Source organism: Notolepis coatsorum, assembly GCF_963971535.1.
Source record: "Notolepis coatsorum genome assembly, chromosome: 4".
NCBI lineage: Eukaryota > Metazoa > Chordata > Actinopteri > Aulopiformes > Paralepididae > Notolepis > Notolepis coatsorum.
In genome coordinates, this window is record NC_140168.1 from 190,638,924 (window position 1) to 190,660,609 (window position 21,686).

A 21,686-nucleotide genomic window follows, 5' to 3' on the forward strand; every position below is an offset into this window, starting at 1 on the left:
CTCTCTCTCTCTCTCTCTCTCTACTGGACTGCCCAGTAGAATAAAGCGATAAATGCAAAACATGTTATAAAATAAAAATAAAAAAACTACGTGTGTATGTGATAATCACAGTAGGTCGCGGAACCACATTTATAGAATAAATAATGACAATGACAACCCCCCCCCCCCCCCCCTCCCCGAGCCCAGCCGTGGCACAAGTATCCCTCTTATTTTTCAGATTGTAACATTGTAAGCTTTCAAATGATGTGTCATACATTTTAAATCTGAAAATATTTGAAGAAGACGTGCTTATTTTAATCTAGTTAAACCTCAAGTCTCAGAGCCGAGAAAAACAGAGCAGATCACATTGAAAGTGTGGCTGCATTTTTAACACCTTGGCAGTCAGGTACTAGGTGTCAAAAACTGCCTTTAAAAAAAATTGTGTTTACCATTTAGAGATACGGTTTGCTGTTACAGTAAATATGTTCTTTTTTTTTATCCACTTTTTTTCCCATTTTTTCTATATTTTTCTCCCATCCCAATTTCGAATCATCCAATTCAACCCTCCCCTGTCACGAACGCTGTTTCTTGCCTCCCACAAGCCGGCTGCAATGTGGACTAAGTCATACATAGCACAAGTCCCCTCCGGTACTTGAGGTAACAGCAGTCGCATCTTTTCACCTGCGCAGCTCGATCTCTCAGTGGCGAGGAGTAACGCGTGGGAGGCTCACGCTGCCCCCGACACTTCCTGATTCTACTGTGCAGGCGCACCAACCGACCTGTAGGAGTCGCTGTCCACAACGCCCGATCCCCACCCATCAGTTTCCCACCCCCTAATACGGCCAATGTGTATTAGTATGAACGACCAGCTAAACTGAAAGCAATGTGGAGCGCTGGGCTCGAACAGGCGAGCCCAGCGTCTCCGCATTCGTGGCGAGCGCCTTGCCCACTACGCCACATAGCCGCCCTACAGTAAATATGTTCTTAAACATCTCAAACTGTGATAATATGGATTATATAGTTACAGGTAAGACGGATATATAAATGTTTTGACCCACTTGTTTTCGAACTCTTTTGGGGAGGGGGTTGTCTTTATTAGCTATATTTTACGAGGGGGAGAAATGTACCTCTTGTCAATATTGAGGGGGACATCAGTATTGAACAACCCCCCCCCCCCCCCCTAGATGGTAAATTGGTGCATTTATGTATATAGCAGCTTTTATCCAAAGAGCTTTAAAATGTTGTTCCTCACATTCACCCATTCACTCACACATTCACACACCGACGGCAGAGGACACCATGTAAGGTGCCGACCTGCTCGCGTGTACCACTTCCGCAACGGATTTGATTTCCGGGGTTGGCCTGATTGGCCACTAAGCCCACGTGACCCTACGCTAGCACGCCCCCCTTACCCCGCTTACGCCTGAGAGTCACACACCAGCTAGCGGCAGCCAGCGAGCCTTGCTACTACTAGCCGAGTGATGAATGAAGCTCTATCTGTTTCACCTAACAGCACTATTGCTCCGTGATCATAGCCATCCATCTCAATAGACGCCGGTCGCTTGTTGGCCGGCATGAGTGCCCGATTTGGGGTGGTTCTCTCCTCTTTGTGTGCCTTTGTCCTTGCAGGTGTTTTGCCGGGGGAGCTTGTGGACGCGACAATAGTGGTGGTTGTAGGGTGTTTGAGCTTGTAGCGCTAGTTAGCTCATAGCTACCCAGCTTGTTAGCCAGTATGAATACCCGATTTAAAATGGTTCTCTCCTCCTTGTATACCCTTGTCCTCACAAGTATTCTGCCAGGGAACTTATGGACATGACAATAGTATTTATAAGGTGTTTGATCATTGTGTCGTTGTACATATTGTGTATACACCGTTGCGTTAGAAGCTAACGATAGCTGCGAGCTAACTAGGCTACAAGCTCAAACACCCTACAACCACCACTATTGTCGCGTCCACAAGCTCCCCCGGCAGAACACCAGCAAGGACAAAGGCACACAAAGAGGAGAGAACCACCCCAAATCGGGCACTCATGCCGGCCAACAAGCGACCTGCGTCTATGCCTTCTACATCGGGCATTCATGTTGGCTAACAAGCTGGCACAAGTTAGCACAACAATAGCTACCAGGCTAAGCTGCGTTAGCTTCTAACGGTGTACACACTATGTACAACGACACAATGATTTACATTATTACATATGGTAACGTGGTTGTGGCTTTTACAAATAGTGGTTAGCTTTAGAGATGGATGGCTATGATCACGGAGCAATAGTGCTGTTAGGTGAAACAGATAGAGCTTCATTCATCACTCGGCTAGTAGTAGCAAGGCTTGCTGGCTGCCGCTAGCTGGTGTGTGACTCTCAGGCGTAAGCGGGGCAAGGGGGGCGTGCCAGCATATGGTCACGTGGGCTTAGTGGCCAATCAGGCCAACCCCGGAAATCAAATCCGTTGCGGAAGTGGTACACGTGACCTGCTCATCGGGAGCAGTTAGGGGTTAAGTGTATTGCTCAAGGAGGACACATCGACGCGCTGCCCAGGAGGAGCGGGAATGGAACAGGGGCGACTGTGGCTCAGGAGGTAGATCAGTCGTCTGGTACTGTAGTTCCCGGTTCGATTCCCGCTCCTCCCGGGCAGCGTGTCGATGTGTCCTCCTTGTAGGGCTGTCTTAAATACTTCGAAGCTTCGTTCGATGGCACAAGCTTCGAACATTTAAAAAAAATTATCTAAATGTAAAAAAAATAAATAAAAAAAGTTTTTTTTTATGTTCGAAGCTTGTGCCATCGAAATAACGTTTATCCATTCAACTAGCTGCTGTACTGCTATGGTAGCTAGCCTAGCCGCAATGCTATGGTCGATCTCATTCACGTTAGCATGTAAGCTAACAACAACAAGAGAGGTAGGTTTAGTCTCTCGCTTTTCGCTTTTCATTTTTAATTTACATTTTTTTACTTCGATTTGTGTGCGCGTGTGTGTGTGTGTGTGTGTGTGTGTGTGTGTGTGTGTGTGTGTGTGTGTGTGTGTGTGTGTGTGTGTGTGTGTGTGTGTGTGTGTGTGCATGGGGCCATTGGGTGGGGCCGGGGGACAAATACACTGGAGGAAAGTAACCCAGCTCAGCACTGCCCAAATTATATCATCACTATTGCCTGTTTGAAGGATATCATCCTCAAACACATATACACCTACATGCCTTGTAGAATTCCACACATAAGAAATAAAGATACTGGGATGAATAAACAAAATAGGAAATAAAATGTAGAAATGCATGCAATACATAAATAAATATGAATCTCCATATATGAAATAGAACATTTAGATAAGGTGCTACTGAGATGTTTGTGAGTTCTTTGTTTTTTTGTGGAAGTAGCCCTTCTTAAAAATGCATGAACATTCACTGATAATTGGTCTCTAGTGGAGTCTACAAGGTCTACATTGCCGGACCATGTAGAATCCGGACCTTGTAGACTGACATAATTCTGTGCATAGTTTAGTCTACACAGGCCATATTTCAAATAATCAAAATATTACTTCATTCATCTTAAACATTCTTGATTTGGGGGATTTGTAGTTCCCATGAAATCTGAAGTTGTTCAAATGACAACAGCGATCCACCTTGAATTCATTTTTTTTAATCAAAGCTTCGAATTAAAATCGATTGTCAAAAAAGCTTCGAAGGTCAGCCCTACCTCCTTGAGCAAGAGACTTAACCCCTAACTGCTCCCGATGAGCAGGTCGGCACCTTGCATGGTCGCCTCTGCCATCGGTGTGTGAATGTGTGAATGTGAGGAACAAAATTGTAAATCGCTTTGGACAAAAGCACTATAATAAATGCACCATTTTAACCGGGAACCTCCGGATTACCAGATGACTGCTCTCTGCCTCCACTGTTGCCCCTAAATATATGCCTATTAATAATTTGTATTATTATATTTGTAACTGAGGGGTACAATTCCCTGACTGTATTGAAAGTATGGTATCATTAAACCACTACTGAGTTATGTACTTTAATTACTGGCCATACAGTACACAGGTATATGTGATGAACACCCACACAATAACACGGCTTAACAAAGAAAGTCCTGTTTGGAATATTTATTAGAAGAGCAGCAATATTATATTACAGTATTGAGAATTAGAGTCACGCTTGTATGGCGAAGAATGTGCATGAATAGGTCAAGAGCGTAAGTCCATGAGCATATTACGATGGGGATAATTAATACCACCTGTAGCATAAGAATTATATAAGGTACACTCGTAGGTCAGCTGGAGATACTAGGGGGGTTCCCTCCGGTTGTAAGCCAGCAGGGGAGAGGAATTGTCGGGAGCAAAAGTCTGGATCAACGAGGAATAAAGAGACTCCAGGTACAGGAGTCGTGCAATAATCCCTTGGTCCTTAGACAAAGCAACAGCTATACTCCGGTATGCACTGCAGCATGGATGAAAGCTAGCCAGCCTCTGAGTCCTAGAGGCGGGCTCGACGGGGCTCCTCACAGGGTAGATCCCACACGGTAGTGGGGGTAGACGGTTCTCTGCTCCAGCAGCAGGACCAAAGCAATATAATCCAGCCAAAAAGGGCTCTGCATTCGTCGGTGTAGGTTATCCAGTGTACATATCCACACGGTTCTCGTCTAGGGCTCCTCGGATGGCGGCACAAGGTTAGGCCGCCCAGCCTGGATAAGCGCACTAGCTCGGTACGATGAAACGGTGGTAATGCTGGTCACTGTAGAACGGTAGCCGCACGATACACTATACATAATAGACTATTACTTGATAATAGAATAAGTCGAACTCGACGATACAGCGTTAAACTCTGACACTTTAGCTATCAATTCGCACGCGGTCTCAAGGCTCTATTTAGGGGCAAAACGGGCCCACTTCACAGCACGTTGTATCGTGGTGAAGGCTTCAGCTTTTAGTTACTAAGTGCATCTGTATCCACATGCGCCGTATTTATACGTAAGGTGAATAATCTAGTGCCAACCTTATTTCTGTCTCGTATTACTGTGCAAACCTGGGCATGTTGAGACATGTCTTAGCGGTGACTTTGAACTAGACATTGGGGGTATGGCCGTGGCGCCTAGGGGGTCGCTGTCCAATAGGAGAACGAATATTATGGTCTGGCCTGTACCTAGGTAAAGGGATATTCTGTGTATATGTACAAAGAATATACAAGGGATATCAGACGATATACAAATATTATACAATATATCTCAAGTAATAAATATATATATTCGGTTTAATCTGACCCTTTGTAACAGCCGCCTCCTAATTAGTCCGCACCTAATTAGATAAGCAGAGACAGATTAACCGCCTTGTCCACTACTCAATGTCCGTTGTGAGGAGTAGGGCAATTCACAAAGTCAGGGGGTCATGGTCGTCATTAAGAGAGTCGGGGAGCCTTGGCAACTCTATCAGCCTCGCCACGGGTCGGGTGTATGTCCGTCCCTGGACGAGCACTTCTGCCGCTCTGACCTTTCCGTCGGCACCAGTGATCACTTTGCTTACGCGGCCGGCCGGACACATAGCTCGGGGTAGTGACTGGTCGATAATCATGACGACTGTGCCCTCCGTCAAATTGTCTCTTTCTTTTACCCATTTCTGGCGGGTATGTAGAGACGGTAGATAGTGGAGGAGGAAACTGTTCCAAAACTTGTCAGCCAATACTTGACTGTACCTCCACATTCTTCGGCCGTTCGCATCCTCAGGTATGTACATTGTCTGTGGGAGCGCGGGGTCCAGCCGCCCGATCAAGAGAGTGTTGGGGGTGACTGGGTCGACATCTGCTACATCACTTGAGACGTAGCTGAGGGGCTTTGAGTTCAATACTCCCTCGATCTCCGTGAGGACTGTCGTGAGGACTTCTTCCGCCACGGTCTGGGCCCCAAGCACGGCGTACAGGGCTGTCTTTATTGAACGTACTTCTCGTTCCCAAGTTCCCCCAAAGTGAGGGGCATTCGGGGGGTTAAACTGGAAATCAATCTGAGAGGGAGCGAGGTGGGTCTTAAGTTCTGGGCCCATAGCTTGGAAGCTCTCTCTCAGCTCTCTTTCTCCGCCTTTGAAGTTTGTCCCGTGATCAGACAATAATATAGACGGTTTTCCTTTCCGCGCTGTGAATCTCCGGAAGGCCATAAGGAATGAGTCCGTACTCATGGTTGGAAGGAGTTATATGTGTATCGCTCGGGTGGTCATGCATTTGAATACAATACCCCACCGCTTCTCCGTCCCTCTTCCTTTATTCACATACAGCGGGCCGAAGCAGTCCATACCGGTGGAGTGAAAGGGCTTGTCGCCGAGTCGGAGGCGACAGGGGGGTAGGTAGCCATCCTGGGTATACTGGGCTGTGCTCGCCACTTGCGACAGTCTAGACAGGTCCGCTGGAAGCGTCGTACTGCTTCTCTTCCTTGCAGTATCCAATAGCGACGTCTGATCTCAGCGAAGACTCTCTCTGCCCTGGCGTGGTGCACGTCCTCGTCGTATTTCTTTATGATGAGCTCTGTGACCTTGTGTCGGCTGTTGAGAACTATCGGGAACTTGACGTCATCCGTTAAGTCTGGGGCCCTTCTCAGACGACCACCCACTCTGATGAGATTATGGGCGTCGCTCTCGGGGGCCAAGTGGAGCAGTCTGCTGTCTGACGGGACTGGCTTTGATCCCTGCAGACAGTCTAGCTCGTCGGGGAACGAGTCTCTTTGGGCTCGCTGTAGCAGAAGGAGTTCTGCTTCTTCGTAATTAGCTGCATGAATGTCAGTAGTGGAGGGAACCTCAGGGTGGTGCCACAGGAATGTCTTTAACTGCGCACTCTCAAGGGTAGGGCAGTCGTCTATGTTGGGATCTGTGGGGACTGGTGTGTGCGTCAACCCACAGAACATAGATTTCTTCATCTCTGCCTCCTCTTGACTAGCCTCCCGTGGGGTGGGTGTAGGCCACTCTTATTCCGGGAGCTTGAGGAACTCGGGACCGTCACTATAGAGATTGTGACGTGTGAGGTCATCCAGGGACATTCCCCGTGTGATGACGTCTGCTGGGTTCTGTTTTGTGTCCACGTACCTCCAGCATGCTGATTCTGTTAAATATTGGATCTCTGTGATTCTGACTCCCACGAAGACCTTGTATCTACACGAATCGGACTGGATCCATGTGAGTACGGTCATGGAGTCTGACCACAGGATTGTTCTTTGTACCGGGATGGTGAGTTCACGTTGGATTAACGTGGCGAGTTGCGCTCCTACTAGGGCTGCGCAGAGCTCTAGACGCGGGATCGATTGTTGCTTGCGGGGGGCTATTCTTGAACGAGCCAGGATGAAGGCGGTATGTATTTCTCCTCCCTCCTCTCGGGCCCGCAAGTAGGCCACCGAACCGTAGGCTACTTCGGAGGCGTCGCTGAAGACGTGCAGGTCCATCTGACACGTCTCCAGCCGCACTGTGGGTGGGAAGTAGCTGCGGCGTATGTTGACACCTGGGAGCGAGCTGAGTTCTGTTTCCCACTCTCTCCATGTGGAAGCAAGGTGGTCGGGTATGGGGTCGTCCCAGCCCTGGTCCTTGTCCCACAGCTCTCGTACAATCATCTTTGCCCTGGTGGTGTAAGGTAGAATACATCCCAACGGGTCATATTGTCTGGCGAGTGTTCTGTATACACTCCGTCTTGTGGTCGGTAGTGAAATCGACCTTCCCTGCTCCTTGGTCAGGGGTGTGTGTCTATAATGGAGCGAGTCTGTTTTGAAGCGCCAGACTAGTCCTAATGTCATTTCTTGGGCTTCACCTGGGATGGTCGCCATCCAGGTCTCGCTGCTTGCTGCCTTGTCCTCTGGGGAGAGGCTGCGCAGTACTTGAGGGTCGCTGCTGGCCCACTGCCGGAGATCAAAGCCGCCTTTGATCAGGGAGGCGCGGAGCTTGAGTAGGAGGGCCTCGGCCTCTTCTGGCGTCGAGACGCTTTGCAGACAGTTGTCCACGTAGAAACTCTTTTCTACACTTTGTCGGACCTCCTCGTCAGCTGCTGGGTCCTCTGCGACATGTTTTTGCAGTGCGAACGTAGCACAGCATGGCCTGCATGTGGTTCCGAAAGGGAGGACTTCCCATTGATAGATGGATGGTTGCTCATCCCCGATCCTCTCTCTCCATAAGAACCTGCAGGAACATCCCTTTGATGTCGCCGCTGATGGCCACCTTGTTCTGGCGGAAACGTAGCAACACGCCTAGTAGAGAGGGGCCGAGTGTTGGGCCGGGCAAGAGCTCTTTATTCAGATTTTGTGATCCGATCTGGTAGCTGCAGTTAAACACAATACGATCCTTGCCGTTGTGGTGGACCTTGTGGTGGGGCACGTACCATGATTCGGTCGTCTGATCGGCCTCTTGAATGTCAATTCTCTTTATGTGTCCCGCTGTGATTAGCTTATCAATCTCAGCGCGGTACACAGTGGCTTGAGCGGGGTCTCTGGCTAGGCGCCGCTCTGTGTTCAGTAGATATCGCTCCGTCACTTCTTTTGAGGCGTGGAAGGTAGGCATACCCTCTCGCCTCAGGGGTGGAGTTGCGTATCTCATCACTCCATTGACTTTGACTCTTTGTCCCCTGCTCGAGGAGGGCTATGGCATAAATGTCTTCCTTGGAACGAATGTGTTTCTTTTCGTTCTTAAAGGGCATTGTCTCTAGTGTCCATAGCCTCTCGACGTGCTGTAAGAGGGTGGTGTCTTCTTCTGTCACTCTGGAGTGGAGGCAGCGAGTGGCTGCTGTTCGGTTGGGAGACCTGGAGAGGGGGCCTTGTAGTGTCCATCCTAGGCGGGTCTCGACGGCTGCTGGACAGCCTCTGGGCCCAATGTGGACCCGGTCTGTCGGGACGATGAGGTGTGCGTGGTCGGATCCCATGAGCAGGGTCGGGGTGGCGCCGTCGATGAGCGGTATAGGTAGTTGACGCAGGTGCACGTATTTATCCATCAGCTTGGCGATGGGGTAGGTGTACCGCGACAGGCCTATGTCTTGGCTGGTGAAAGCGTTAGTGATCCTATACCGCCTCTCTGGATGCCCGCTTGCTGCGATAGTGAAGGAGACGTGCTCACCCTTTATCGTCTTCAGGTCTCTTCTTATAGTACGAATCGTCATCGTTTCTTCGCTCCCCCGCAGACCCAGCTGGGCTGCAGCGGATGCGAGTCTTTTCTGACCCGTCGTCAAGGACGGCGTAAGTGTCCATGACCTTGTCCTCGTAGCTTAATGTCACTCGGACCACCTTCAAGAGCACCCGGGAGCCCCAGCTGCTGGCGGGGTCAATATACATGACGCTTACTCTGGTGCTGCTTGAGGGTGCGGGTTTCTTCCTGTTACTGTCATGCAAGACGTCCAAGTGGGCTCCGTCACACCGACTACACCTCTTCTTCAAGCGGCACTCGGCTGCCATATGGCTGCGCGCACATCGGTAACAGCGGCGGTTGGACTTTATCCATTGACTCACCTCGTCGGCGGTCATCTTCTTGAACGTGTCACAGTGTGACAGCCAATGTTCTTTCTCGCAGTACTGGCATACAATCTTCCACTTCTCTTTCGTCGAAGGGGTGCTGTGGTTCTTGTTACGCGGTACTGATTCGGCTTGGTGCATGACGGTCACCAGCCTGCGGTTATCGTTTGATCTCCGAGGTCCCTCTCTGGGGCTTGGTCCACTCCGCACGAACGTATCCAGTCGTAGGCTGCTGACTTCTCTCGCGAGGAAGTCGGCCAGGTCTAGGAGGGATGGCTCGGGACCGTTGGGATCACGGTGGTCTCTTTGCCGCCTGAAGCGCTCTTGTTGGGCGGGAGGAAGCTTCTCTAATATCCTTTCCACATTAGAGTTAGCGTACAGTTTGTGCCTACCCTTTTCCTTTTGTGCCCCCAGCATCCCTACCAGGGATTGTACCTTGTACCTACCGTCATCCAATGAGCGATTGTCTGTGGCTGGGGGGAGACGGTCAATATTCCTTATCTCTTGTATCACGTAGTCCCATATGCGTCCATAACGTTGGTCGAGGGCTACTAGAGCAGCGGTGTATGGGGTACTTGAGTTGGAATATGCCAGCGCTATATTATGCGCTCTGGGCACATTTAGGTGCTTGAGGAGGATAGCATATTTGTACGTCTCATCGGGGACATCGGACATCATAGTCTCTAAGCACATCCGTAGTTCCATGTACTGTGCTCTGTCCTCGTGTGTGAAATCCGGGAACGTCGGTGTGCCAAGGTACGATGCCATGGATGGCTGGCACATCGGTGAGCGTTGGGGGATAGGCCTCCTGGGCGAGTCTCCCCGTACGTGTCGTTGTGGGCTGGTACTTGGTGGGTACCAAAGCCCGGGTACCCAGGTGCTGTTCCTCGGGGCTGGCGGTGCGTCAAACTCACCCTTGAGTTGAGTCGGGGGTCTGTAACGCAGGGCCTCGGGGGTAAAGTCTGGGCTGTACTGGACCTCCTGGTCCTGTGGAGTATGATGCTGCTGGTGGGCTTGACTTTCCTCCTCTTCCTCTTCCTCTTCCTCTGCTAGGTCTTCTAGATCTTGCAATCGTCTATTCAGTCTCTCGGCGGCGTAGGCCGGTTCTTCCCGGTTGCTGGGTCTCGCATGGACCGGTCGGGGAGGGGGTTCGGAGACGTGGATAGGCTATTTCTGTTGGCCGGGCTCCGGGTCGCTTGCTCGGGTAGGGGAAGGTGCCCTAGACCCTTGTCTTGACGATGCCCTGGAGCTCCGTGCGGAGGGAGGGGGTGTCGCCCTGGCAATCAATTGCTCCATTATATGCGCTTGTAGTCGGTCGCGCTCGGCTTCGCGCTTGATGTGAGCGAGGTCGCGCTCTGCTTCGCGCTGGGCTTGGGCGCGGTCTCTTTCAATATTCTCTTCCGTCTAGAGGCGTCTGGTCTCCAGGCGTATGCGGTCGTCTTCACTCCTTTGCTGCGCCTGGAAGCGCTCTCGCTGGGTCGCAGAGTGTTCGCGTTCACTAAGGGCTTGCGCTTGGAGTTGCGCGTGAAAGCGATCTCTTTGGTCTGCAGATTGTTCGCGCTCACTTAGCTGTTGCGCCCGGAGGTGCTCTTGTTCCATGGAAGAATGTTCGCGCTCGCTAAGCGTCTGTGCTTGGAGTCGATCGCGTTCAGTGGAGGCTGCCAGGGTGGCGATAAATGCCTGTGCCAGCATCTTGTCCGCCTCGCTGGGGGAAGACACTGATGGAGGTGATCGGCTTCTGACAGTGCTCGTTGGAGAGCCGTTTGTGGAGTGTTCACCGCTGGCCATGGTTAATATCAATATTATATTTAGATATTACACTGATATTCATCCGGCTCGAAGGACCAATTGTAACTGAGGGGTACAATTCCCTGACTGTATTGGAAGTATGGTATCATTAAACCACTACTGAGTTATGTACTTTAATTACTGGCCATACAGTACACAGGTATATGTGATGAACACCCACACAATAACACGGCTTAACAAAGAAAGTCCTGTTTGGAATATTTATTAGAAGAGCAGCAATATTATATTACAGTATTGAGAATTAGAGTTGCGCTTGTATGGCGAATAATGTGCATGAATAGGTCAAGAGCGTAAGTCCATGAGCATATTACGATGGGGATAATTAATACCACCTGTAGCATAAGAATTATATAAGGTACACTCGTAGGTCAGCTGGAGATACTAGGGGGGTTCCCTCCGGTTGTAAGCCAGCAGGGGAGAGGAATTGTCGGGAGCAAAAGTCTCGATCAACGAGGAATAAAGAGACTCCAGGTACAGGAGACGGTGCAATAATCCCTTGGTCCTTAGACAAAGCAACAGCTATACTCCGGTATGCACTGCAGCATGGATGAAAGCTAGCCAGCCTCTGAGTCCTAGAGGCGGGCTCGACGGGGCTCCTCACAGGGTAGATCCCACACGGTAGTGAGGGTAGACGGTTCTCTGCTCCAGCAGCCACAGGACCAAAGCAATATAATCTAGCCGAAAAGGGCTCTGCATTCGTCGGTGTAGGTTATCCAGTGTACATATCCACACGGTTCTCGTCTAGGGCTCCTCGGATGGCGGCACAAGGTTAGGCCGCCCAGCCTGGATAAGCGCACTAGCTCGGTACGATGAAACGGTGGTAATGCTGGTCACTGTAGAACGGTAGCCGCACGATACACTATACATAATAGACTATTACTTGATAATAGAATAAGTCGAACTCGACGATACAGCGTTAAACTCTGACACTTTAGCTATCAATTCGCACGCGGTCTCAAGGCTCTATTTAGGGGCAAAACGGGCCCACTTCACAGCACGTTGTATCGTGGTGAAGGCTTCAGCTTTTAGTTACTAAGTGCATCTGTATCCACCTGCGCCGTATTTATACGTAAGGTGAATAATCTAGTGCCAACCTTATTTCTGTATCGTATTACTGCGCAAACCTGGGCATGTTGAGACATGTCTTAGCGGTGACTTTGAACTAGACATTGGGGGTATGGCCGTGGCGCCTAGGGGGTCGCTGTCCAATAGGAGAACGAATATTGTGGTCTGGCCTGTACCTAGGTAAAGGGATATTCCGTGTATATGTACAAAGAATATACAAGGGATATCAGACGATATACAAATATTATACAATATATCTCAAGTAATAAATATATATATTCGGTTTAATCTGACCCTTTGTAACAATATTGTAGAACTGTGTGCATTGAAATGTCTGTAAAGTCTCGACGACATTGAAAATGAGGGTGACCTCAATTGTCTTTGAGAATAAATAAAGGTTGATGATGATGATGATGATGATGATGATGATGATGATGATGATGATGATGTACACCCCTAACACACACACACACACACACGCCCTCTCCCCATCCCACCCCGGAGGAGCGTACCGGAGAGTTTATTGTGGTGGAGGAACTCCATCTGCAGCCTCTGCCCCGCCCGCTGCGCCAGCAGGTACGGCGTGGAGCGCTCCTGGTCCCCCGTGGCACACATGACGTCCGCACCGCTGAACACCAGCGTCATCGTCTGGAGCACGTCGGGTAGCACCACCGCTGCACACAGAGCCTGCACACACACACACACACACACACACACACACACACACACACACACACACACACGCACACACACACACACACACACTTGAATACTTTATTGCATGGGGGTAGATTTCTATAAAAAATAAACAAACGCAAAAGTAGAATCCACAATCATAAAAACACGCTTGATCTGCTTAGATTTACGTACAGCATTCTAAAAACACACTTGATCTGCTTAGATTTACGTACGGAATTCTAAGGACACGCTCTTGATCAGCTTGTAGTTACGTACGGAATTTTGAGACAAATATTTCGCTGTTTTCCCCGTGTGGATTCATGTGTGAAGCTTCTTCTTCTTAGAGGTCTATCAAAAATAAACAAACGCAAAAGTAGAATCCACAATCGTAAAAACGATCCACACACACACACACACACACCTCTCAATCTGTGTTTCATAAATCATAAAAACACGCTTGATCTGCTTAGATTTACGTACGGAATTCTAAAAACATGCTTGATCTGCTTAGATTTACGTATGAAATTCTGAGGACACACTTGATCTGCTTGGAGTTACATACAGATTTTTTTTTACAAATATTTCACTGTTTTCCCCGCGGGAATTCGTGTGTGAGGCTTCTTCTTCTTCGGCGATACTGAACACGGCCCGAGTTGTGTTCGGCTCATGAGCGCTACCAGTGGCCAAAATCGCACATTATCTTTAGCCCTAGGCATCAACATTCCATTATGAAAATGAATGCTCAAAGTAAATCTGTATGATTATGATTATGAGTATTATGATCTGTATGCGTATCATGATTATTATTATTAATATCTTTCATATTTGATACAGAAATTATTACAAAAATCTTGTCCGGCCACCACATTTCAACAAACAACTGCATTTGCAACCACTTTACTGACAAGCTAGCAGGAAACTTAGAGGGTATGGGATATAGACAATTATGTGGGCAATATAGAACAGCTGACATATTAGAAATATAATTTATTGTTAAAAAGTTATGATAATTATAGTGATAGTAATAAAACAATTCCGTCTGAAAATCAACTTGAATGCGTTTGATGAATATCTGTTTGTGGGTATGCTCAAAGTAATATATTATTTATATCTTTCATATTTGATACAGAAATTATTACAAAAATCTTGTCCGGCCACCACATTTTAACAAACAACTGCATTCTGAATTAATTTAGCCTTGTAGTTTTCTAATCCCATCGTTTATTTGTTATATTTGTATTGATTAAACATAAGTCAGTTACTGTACATGACACACAAATTAATTCAGAATGCAGTTGTTTGTTGAAATGTGGTGGCCGGACAGCGTGTACCGGTTCCGCAACAGTAAGTGACTTCCGGGTAGGCCTGATTGGCCCCGACAGGCACGTGACGCGGCAAACTCAGGACGTGCAACGAGGCTGCTGAGAGCTGTCGCGCGGAAATAGGCTGTCTATTGCCATTCTCTAACACAAACTCTAACCTTAACCAGCTCCTTAACAGCGCCTAAACTTAACCGTTCTAACCTTAACCAACTCCGAAACAATGCCTAACCTTAACCTTAACCTTAACCATGCCTAACCTTAACCATAGAAAGAATATTGCCATTCTCTAACACAAACTCTAACCTTAACCAGCTCCTTAACAGCGCCTAAACTTAACCGTTCTAACCTTAACCAACTCCGAAACAATGCCTAACCTTAACCTTAACCATGCCTAACCTTAACCGGCGAAAGAATACACGTTAAAAAAAAAATCACGTTAAAAAAAAAAAATTCGATGGGATTCGAACTCGTCAACAACGGACCGCAGGATCGCAGGACGACTGCTCTGCGAGGTGAGCTAAAGCGCTGAATGAAAGTCATAGCGGATTTGGACGGTTACATCATTCCGCAAGCTCTGCCGCGCGGCAGAGAAAGTTGCGCGTCACGTGCCTGTCGGGGCCAATCAGGCCTACCCCGGAAGTCACTTACTGTTGCGGAACAGTAACACGCGGCCGGACAAGGCTAAAGATAATGTGCAATTTTGGCCACTGGTAGCGCTCATGAGCCAAACACAATTCGGGCCGTGTTCGCCAAAGAAGAAGAAGCCTCACACACAAATCCACACGGGGAAAACAGTGAAATATTTGTCTCAAAATTATGTACGTAACTCCAAGCAGATCAAGCATGTCCTTAGAATTCCGTACGTAAATCTAAGCAGTTCAAGCGTGTTTTAGAATTCCGTACGTAAATCTAAGCAGATCAAGCGTGTTTTTATGATTTATGAAACACAGATTGAGAGGTGTGTGTGTGTGTGTATCGTTTTTACGATTGTGGATTCTACTTTTGCGTTTGTTTATTTTTGATAGACCTCTAAGAAGAAGAAGCTTCACACACAAATCCACAGGGGGAAAACAGCGAAATATTTGTCTCAAAAATCCGTACGTAGGCGGTCAGGTGGCGTAGGGGAGATTGCGCTTGTCACCAATGCAAGAGGCTGCGGTCTCGACTCCCGGAGTCAGCATTGCCTTGGCTTGGGCTGATCGCTATACTAACTCGTTTGGCTGGGTTAGGGGGAGGGGAGCCGTGGGTCGGAAACTGGCGGTGTGGACAGCGACGCCTACAGGTCAGGTCTGGGCGCTTGCTCAGCGGAGGCAGGACTTGAGGAAGGCAGCGTGACCTCCCACGCGTTACACTTCACCAATGAGAGCCCTCTGCCAGGTGAGAAGAGAGCCACTGGCTGTCGCCACACGTGTCGGAGGAAGCGTGCGGATACTTCAGGGTTCCCTTGTACCGACCAGTAGGAGAACATGCACACAACAACCAGGTAGGGGATGGGGGGAATTGGCACAACGACTAAATTGGGACGGGGATAAAAACAGAGAAAATCGGAGAAAGAGAGATACAAAAAAAATTAAATAAAAAATTCCGTACGTAACTCCAAGCTGATCAAGCGTGTCCTTAGAATTCCGTACGTAAATCTACGCAGATCAAGCATGTTTTTAGAATTCCGTACGTAAATCTAAGCAGATCAAGCGTGTTTTTATGATTTATGAAACACAGATTGAGAGGTGTGTGTGTGTGTGGATCGTTTTTACGATTGTGGGTTCTACTTTTGCGTTTGTTTATTTTTGATAGAAATATACCCCTATATTATTTGGTTCCACAAATTATATTACATAAACAGGGAATCAAATGTATCGGGGCCAAGCAGCACTGAACACTTAAGGGACAGATAGCACCTCCTTCTCCACGCGGCTAAGCTGCCAATAATAGCTGAGATGGAGCAATATATGGCAATTTGTTTGGCTTTTCTTTTAGACATTGCAACAATTCTCAGACCGGTCATGGTGCATTTGTATACATGGCCAAGACTTCCAAATACAAGTACACTATATCTACACCTGTACCCAAGGCCGGCCATCACATGGAGCAGTCGTTGGTATTTTATATACTTGTCCCGGAAGACCTGGTCCATGTACAGATCAAAGGCACAGCCTACTTCTATGATTAGCACCTCCTTGTGGCTGGTGTCAACAAAACTTGCACGCATATATGCACACACACACACACACACACACACACACACACACACACACACACACACACACACACACACACACACACACACACACACACACACACACACACACACACACACACACACACACACACACACACACACACACACACACACACACACAGTTGACACAGCAGTATGCAGAGTCCAATAGATGCTACAAAAAGTGTTGAAATGAACTCGCTGTCCCTGATTATTTCTCAAGATTAGATCCACATGTATTGTCCTCATACAGCACAAGTACAGTACAACAAAAAGAGGTTTGGCGTACAACCAGAGTGCAAATGTAACAGTAAAGTGAAATAGTAATCTAACAATGCACAGGTGATTCAACTAGGTATAACATATATAAATTAGTACTACTGGGTGTAATGCTAATCAGATGTGTGTGCAAAGTTGTGGTATTAATATGTACAGTGATACGGGTATACAATACACTATGGTAGTAAGTCATACTGGCCAGCAGTGTAACTTAGGTAAGGTATATGTACAGATATAGATATAGTATCTATGTAAAAAGGATTATATACAGGTATGTACAGACATATGTGGATATATATATATATATATATATATATATATATATATATATATATATATATATATATATATATATATATATATATGTATACGGTAATAATAAATATATATACGGTATATTCAGCATTATTGTACATGCTATCATACAGAGTTATATGCAGGTGTATAGTAGGTATATAGAAGTATTACATGGAGGTATATTCAGACAGATATGGATATAGATAATATCCATATAGATCGGCGTGAAAGGAAGGACATTATATTTTCGATCCTTGGTCTTCTGATGATGTCAGGGCTACTGGGGCTAAGTCTGCTCAATGAATCGAGATGGAGCCTGGTGATTAGACGACGCCTAAACCAGAAGGTCACAGGCTCTGTCCCCGCAGAGGTGACCTTGAGGATGGTTCTGAACTCCCACCTGCTTCAGGGGCACCATAATGGCTTGACCTTGCACTCTGACCCCTTTGGTAAGACCAAACTCAATACACACACATGCACATGCACACATTTACAAAAGATGCATGTCCCCTCTTGAGGACACATGTTTACTCCATTACTGAACGCAGATTGAGTTAAAAGGAACACGCCGACATTTTGGGTAAATTAGCTTACCGTCTTCTCCAGAGAGAGACAAGAAGATAGATACCAGTTAGAAAGCTATCTGGCTGCACGTTAGCCTAGCTTAGCACAACGAATGGAAGTGGACAGTGCCGGTTAGCCTTCGGGAGAGGTGTTAGTTGGACAATGCCTAGGCTAACCGCCCATGTCCACTTCCATGCATTGTGCTAAGCTAGGCTAACGTGTAGCCAGATAGCTTTCTTACTGAACGCACAGAGAGGAAACTGGTATCTATCTCCTTGTCTCTCTCTGGAGAAGACGGTAAGCTAATTTCCCAAAATGTTGGCGTGTTCCTTTATGTTGAACCTTTATTAATCCCCTTGGGGCGATTTGTCCTCTGCTTTTGACACTTCCTAACTATTTAGGAGCAGTGGTTCAGCCACACAATGCGGCGCCCGGGGACCGACTCCAGTTATAATGCCGGTACCTTGATCAAGGGCAACGGCAGGGAAACCGAACACGCATGTCTCTTGTTGTGGGACGAAACCGGAGCACCCGGAGGAAATCCAACACAAAACACGTGGAGAACCTGCAGACTCCACACAGAAAGGCCCCTGTGATGGGGTTTGAACCCACGACCTTCAACAGTGGTAACCACTGCGCCACCGCACCGCCCGCTAGATTAATCACGCCCTGCGATGCCCCTTGACCCCACATGTCACTGTGCATAGCACAATTTGAACACAAGTACAACTGTCCACAGTAGCTTGGTAAACACAATGGAAGCAGATAACAAAATGCTTGATCGGCCCCGGTGAAATATGCTTATACATATTTTAGAATATATATATCTGACTGTACTCTTGTTCTTATTTTAGATTGTTGACTACCTGAATGTTCCTTGTGAGCGATCTGTGGTGCTGAATTTCCCTCGGGATCAATAAAGTACTATTACATTCTATAAAAAAAAGTCCAAGATCGAAGTGTTGGCACCACTGTTGCACACATAGCCTACACATAGCCTACACACACACACACACACACACACACACACACACACACACACACACACACACACACACACACACACACACACACACACACACACACACACACACACACACACACACACACACACACACACACACACACACACACACACACACACACACACACACACACACACACACACACACACACACACACACACACACACACACAATTTTGTTCCTCACATTCACCCATTTATTCACACACCGACGGCGGAGGCAACCATGCAAGGTGCCAACCTGTTCATTGGGACCAATTTTTTTTTTTTTTTATCCACTTTTTCTCCCATTTTTCTATATTTTCTCCCATCCCAATTTCGTATCATCCAATTCAACCCTCCCCTGTCACGAATGCTGTTTCTTGCCTCCCACAAGCCGGCTGCAATGTGGACTAAGTCATACATAGCACAAGTCCCCTCCGGTACTTGAGGTAACAGCAGTCGCATCTTTTCATCTGCGCAGCTCGATCTCTCAGTGGCGAGGAGTAAAGCGTGGGAGGCTCACGCTGCCGCCGACACTTCCTGATTCTACTGCGCAGGCGCACCAACCGACCTGTAGGAGTCGCTGTCCACAGCGCCCGATCCCCACCCATCAGTTTCCCACCCCCTAATACGGCCAATGTGTATTAGTACGGACGACAAGCTAAACTGAAAGCAAATGTGGAGCGCTGGGCTCGAACAGGTAAGCCCAGCGTCTCCAGATTTTGTGGCAAGCGCCTTGCCCACTACGCCACATAGCCGCCCTTCATCGGGACCAGGGTTAAGTGTCTTGCTCAAGGACACTTCGACATGATGCCCGGGAGGAGAGGGAATCTGAAAATGTACATTTAAAGATGGACGTGTTGATATGAGTGTCGCTCTGTGCAATTTCTGCAGCAAGGTGTTTTCGCACCGCCTGCGTAATTCAAGCACGAAGCATAACCTCAACACAAAGAGCTCGGAGGTCAGACCCAGTGTAGCTCCGCGAGCCAGTGTTGTAGGACTCGAGTCCTGGACTGGTTTTCAGGACTCGTGACCCGACTTGGACTTGGACTTGAGCATTGACTGCATTCGGACTTGGAAGGTGCAGACGAGGACTTGGACTTGTTAATTGATAAATACAGTTAATTTATTTATACATATAAAAAAAATGAAATTGTAATAGGCCCTAATCATTTGGCATACGATATTGATGACTAGTGCATTTTTTTGGCTATTGTGTCACAAAGTAAATAAACTCCCTTTGAAACGGTGACCACTGTGTCATTTATGTTTAATGTAGACCTTTTTTTTTATTTGTACGTCAGCTCCTTGACAGCCCGAGTGGAGTGGACTCAACCTTGATGACTCGGACTCAGACTAGGGTAATATGGACTCGACTCTGACTCTGGCTCTTCTTTGGTGACTCGGACCTGGACTCGAACACTGGGGACTCGATATTTAGTGACTGGACTCTAACTGACTCCAACACGCCACGTTCAAACAGGCGCTCAGACGCATACGGGTGAGACTGATACCTGTGACAGATTAACCAACTCAATCGCTAAATGGATTTGCGACGGACGGCAGCAGACATTCAGATATTATTATTATTATCTATTCATCGATTCACTCATCTGCCCAAAATGCATTTGAATTGAAATATTATATTTCTTTGGAAAACGCTTGTCACGGCAAATATTGATATATGCGATTAATTTAGATTATTAATTAATCACAAAGCGTGTAATTAATTTGATTATTTTTCCCATCGCCTTAATATTTACACAACCTGCGTCTGAGGGAGACGGCTTAAATAAACACAAATCAATGCAGTGCATTTCCACTGATGACTGAAAACAAAAACACCAGCGACGGAATGTATTGTACACACAGACAGATAGGATTAGTCCTCAGACACACACACACACACACACACACACACACACACACACACACACACACACACACACACACACACACACACACACACACACACACACACACACACACACACACACACACACACACACACACACACACACACACACACACACACACACACACACACACACACACACACACACACACACGCAAACACACACACACACACACACACACACAGAGCCATATTTTCAAGCTTTGTGAGGACATTCCATATACTTAAATTAGTTCCATTGACCTAACCTTAATACATCATGCCTAACTAACCCTTACATTAACCTACCATCACCCTGAGCTTAAAGTAACACGCCAACTTTTTGGGACATTTGCTTATTTGCCCTCTACCCTGGAGTTAGACAAGCAGATACATACCCTTTTCTTCTCGTGCATGCATTCGAATTGCATCACCTCAAAAGCCCAGTTTTTCAAAAAACAACAGGGCTTGTGATGTGATGAAATCACTGCGCCCAGGCAGCAGTGGTTAAGCAAAAAATTGTTGGAGTGTATTTTGTGACTGTTGGGAACTAAGCTACAGTGGCCTACTTCCAGTGAATGACGCTAAGCTAGGCTAACAGTGCGGCTGTTCCCTAAGCCTAATGCATGCACAGAGAAGAAAAGGGCGCGATACAGTGACGTCAATTGTTTGGTGTGGTCTGCCTGGGAATTGTAGTAATTTTCCAGGTTTATTTCGATGTAGTTCAAATGATTAGACCGGAAGTTACACGCTACTTTTGATTTGGTGTTGATAAAACAATAAATAACTGAACCAGGATCATTTCAATTCGTACTAAATAAACGTTTACGTGTGCATAAAATTGGCCACATTTATTTTTTATTTGTTGAATAATTTTGGTTAGGAAGATCGTATCGTCACACGGTAAACGGAAACGTAAGATGCCGACTCAGGCCTACCCCCTACAGATGCTTTATTGTCTCACTCATTACTGTTCTGTCTGGGAAACACCACACATGTACAACGTTTGAATAAAACACTTAGGTCGCTTTCACACCAGAGCTGTTTGGTCCGGACTATCGGACCAGAATTCGATAGTCCGCTTTTTTGGGTTTGTGTGAATGCGCAGTCAAACTCTAGTGCGGACCAAACACGCAAA

At 47.2% G+C, this 21,686-nt stretch overlaps 1 protein-coding gene across 1 annotated transcript in view; it reads right to left on the reverse strand.

Moving 5' to 3' along the window:
* The window catches only part of arap2 (ArfGAP with RhoGAP domain, ankyrin repeat and PH domain 2), a gene marked incomplete at its 3' end in the record, with an annotated part of 497,512 nt that overhangs the window by 214,437 nt on the left and 261,389 nt on the right, over positions 1–21,686 (reverse strand). The window contains 1 exon segment of the mRNA XM_084312192.1: positions 12,803–12,977. Coding sequence (XP_084168318.1) covers positions 12,803–12,977 — 175 coding nt within the window.